General features: G+C 38.0%; 1 protein-coding gene across 1 annotated transcript in view; it reads right to left on the bottom strand.

Moving 5' to 3' along the window:
* Nucleotides 1-267: 267 nt before the first annotated feature.
* CACNB2 (calcium channel, voltage-dependent, beta 2 subunit) overlaps nt 268-3,691 on the bottom strand; it is a gene marked incomplete at its 5' end in the record, with an annotated part of 8,172 nt that continues 4,748 nt past the window's right edge. The window contains one exon of the mRNA XM_010138875.1: nt 268-1,335. Coding sequence (XP_010137177.1) covers nt 844-1,335 — 492 coding nt within the window. The remainder of the gene's footprint in view (nt 1,336-3,691) is intronic.

Genomic DNA, 3,691 nt, shown 5'->3' with positions numbered 1-3,691 from the left:
TTTAAAATGCAAATTTGGGCTTGCAAGGACAGGAGGGTGTAAGAGTTAGACCCTTTATCTCAAGCACTCATTCGTATTTACAATAAGTATTATAAGCTTTCTGCTACAGAAGAAAAAGTCTTTAGATTGAACACTGTTACAGATTTCCTAAATGAGGCTAGTTCCAGTTGCCAGTAATTCAAAAGCAAATCTGCTGACTTGGCATTAGGACTCTTAAACAGTGTGATCAAACTTATATAGTAAGAAGGTGTCTGCAGGAGTAACATTTATAAACTGTATATACAGTACACAGTACCAGTACATAGAAAATAGATCTCGACTTTATGATCCCCTGTGTGTAAGGCAAGACTGAATTCTGTCTTCAAATGGAGTCCACCAGAGGTACAAGCAACAGATAGTAGCTCTTAAATCAATATGCAAATTAAGTGCATACAAATTAAAAATCAAAGCAGACAAAAAGTTTTAGATTTTCTTTATGTGCTGATTCTGGCTTGCTAAATACACGGGAAGTTATTAAACATCAAATGTACCTTTTTTAAAAAACACTAACAACCACCTTGATGGCAACAGATATTGTTCAAGTGGCAGCTACCAAAAAACAGCTTGTAAAGTGGCATAGTACAACATCAGGAACTCTGCAGTTGTACTACGCTAATTCATATAGCACTAACCAAAAATATAAGTATATGAATATTCTATTTCATGCTATTGCTATGCAAGCAACAGCAATACAAATCAGCATACTGAAGGATACTATATGTTCTGCAATGAAGAACCCAAAGATATTTTCAAGGGGCACTGTTACAAGACTTCAAAGAAACACAAGACTGCCAGAGGCAAAAGTTACTGACGGATGTAAACATCCCTGTTCCATTCTCCTGCGTCATTACGTTTTTTTGATATCACTTCTCCATCCTTGTCACAATATTGGTCCCTTGATTTATGACGACTGCGCTGTTTGTTGCATTCATTGTGGTCCTGCTCGCGGTCCCTCTCCTTTGAGCGATGCCTGGATTCTCTATGTCTGTGATCACTGCTCCCGTGGGACTCGTCCCTATGATTGTGATCCCTGTGAGAATCATAGTGGTCACCGTGCTCATGGGAGTAGTCCTCTTTTGGCTCTACGTAAGCCGAATCTCTGCTGTCTTGTGTTTCTGAGTCAAAAGTTTCTTGCCTAGAAAGGCGCCTAACACCACTGCGATGGTTGTGGTGTTGACTTGAGGAAGAGCGATGCTGTGATTTCTTGATGGGTTCAACCCGTGCTTCCTCTTCAATTTGTGAACTGCTGCGTTCAGGGACTGAATGGTCATTCCTCTGGTCTCCTTGAGATCCCTGCTATCACAACCAACAGTAAGTTCATGTACATGAAGTACACATTTAAAAACTTTCCCCAATATCACATTTGACTAGAAAGTATCATAAAACCAATAAAATTTAAGTACGACACAATCCACTTTGACTCTAAACTAGTTAAAAAACCCATTAGAATTAAACTGAAAATTCAGTATTATAATACAAACAATTCCTTTCACTCTTATCAGAATGGAGGGTGGCACTCGGGTTACTCTGTGACACTTTCATCTCCTGTGACGTTTCTGACTATTCCAGTTAGCAATAATTGCCTGCCACACTCCAGACAAACAGAGAGCACGCAGAAGCAGGACAAACTGCAGGAAAAATAAAGAGGACCCATCAGGCCAGGAGAGGGCAGGTATCAGTTGAGAGTTTACAGATGCCTGCTTGGAAACAGCCATTGTGGGAAAGAGATTTTAGGGGGCTGAGGAGGTGGATTCCAGCCAAGAATCAAAGTACAAAACCTTGGCTCTTTTCAAATTGAATCTGGTATGAATAAAGTTTGTATTATGATACTAATAGTATCACTGACCTTCCGTTTTTCTCAGCAATAACTATATTTCTTCATGGTACTGAAGAATTAAACTTTGACCTCATAATTTTAAGAGCTCAGGAATACAGACCATTGCCAAGAAAAGCAGGAGGAGAGCAATATTATCACCTACAGAATTTCCTAACACACCACTGCTATTAAAAGACTGAAATAAAAATTACCAGGTAATACCAAACCCACTGTTCCCCAGCATAATGCTTTGAAATCACTGCAAAATGAACAAGTGCCATTATTTAACTCATTTGGGGGTTTCATTACATTACCCTGCTTTTAGTCCCAAACCACAGCCAAGGACTTTTCGTGCTTAACTGCAAAATTTTAAGAAATAGTTTATGGTGAAATTGAATAATCCGTCCCACATGAGGTGAGGAACATCAAGACAAAATCACCTCTACTGGCGCAAAATTAAAGTAGGTTTCAACCGAGTTATACAGGCATTTGTTTGTGAGACTGTTTCTGAGTTTACCAAAGTAAGTCTAAAGTTTAGCCTCCTGTGTTCAGAGTTCTTTAAAAATAAGGATTGCCTCCAGGGCAGCTCATCGACGTATACTCTTTCTGTCTTTCTGTTTTGTGGAAAAGAACTAGGGGAAGGGTTAGGTTAGAAATTTAGTCCTTCAGCCACAGATGCTGGCCAGTGAGTTTCCTAGCAACCCAGAATGTGAAGTGACAGGAAATTGGACATGAACAAATCTGTATTTTATCAGAAACTTAAAAAAAAAGCAACATATTTAAAATCAGCAGTTTGATGAGTTTGACAAATCTTCATTTTCTAAGACAACGTTTTGTTCTGTATACTTCTTAGAGACTAGATGGGTTGCTCCATGTGTTCCTAATTTGAAACAAATGGTATAGATGAGAACAATGTAACAGAAACAGTGGTCAAATTTCTTTTTCTTTGTTCTTGTTTTTATGATTCTCAAGATGATTCTGATTTGCCAGAGAAGGAACGTTTTAATTGCAAATAAATGTGAATAGATGTGTTTAAGGTGAACAGAGATGACTCAAGAGAGGTGAATTATAAATGAAATCTAGTGACAAACTGAAGAGTCTAAAGCAATGTCTGCTTTGGATGTGTAAACACATTTTTATTAGTTCACCACCACGGTGACTGTTTTTGAGGTACACATGTGAAACCCTGTAATTCTCACATGGTTAAATGCCAAATATGTATGTACCTATATATATATAATCATGACTAATAAAATCTGTCATTGCTCTGGTTTGAGAACAAATACAAAATTTGAACTTGCTTTGAGCAGAATGCTGCTTTTACAAACTCAGATGTATCTTCTCTGATATGATGAGTACATGTGGAGGAGCACAATGAATAAATTCAGAACTGATAATTTCAGAATATTGTTAGGGCTATTAGGATTTATGGACAAATTCATTGACAGTAACTTTCCCTAAATATTACAGGAACACTGAGTAGATAATGTTTGAATCTGGATTAAGGTCTGGCTTTGTAGTTCATAACCCAATAAGGGCTCTGATTTGCATTAGATGCCACAGTGCAGGAATTTTATGGCCCAATCTCATAAGATTTTTTTTGCCTAAAATGGAGAAAATTTGAGGTAAGCCCATTTCATCATTCAAGTTGTAATTTCAAGAAGTAGGGTTATTGGACAGAAGTTTAATCAGTGTTGAAAGAGGAGAGAGAAGTCTGTGTCTACTAGGTCAAGTTGGCTTGTTCCCTATTTCTGTCCAGTGGTTCCTAATCATCTGCACCAAACGTGTGCGAGGTTGCTCCAGCCTTCTTTTTGGAATTAGCCAACTATTTCCCTA

This window comes from Buceros rhinoceros, unplaced genomic scaffold, assembly GCF_000710305.1.
Source record: "Buceros rhinoceros silvestris isolate BGI_N320 unplaced genomic scaffold, ASM71030v1 scaffold11206, whole genome shotgun sequence".
Lineage (NCBI taxonomy): Eukaryota > Metazoa > Chordata > Aves > Bucerotiformes > Bucerotidae > Buceros > Buceros rhinoceros.
This window is presented reverse-complemented; position numbering and strand designations above follow the sequence as displayed.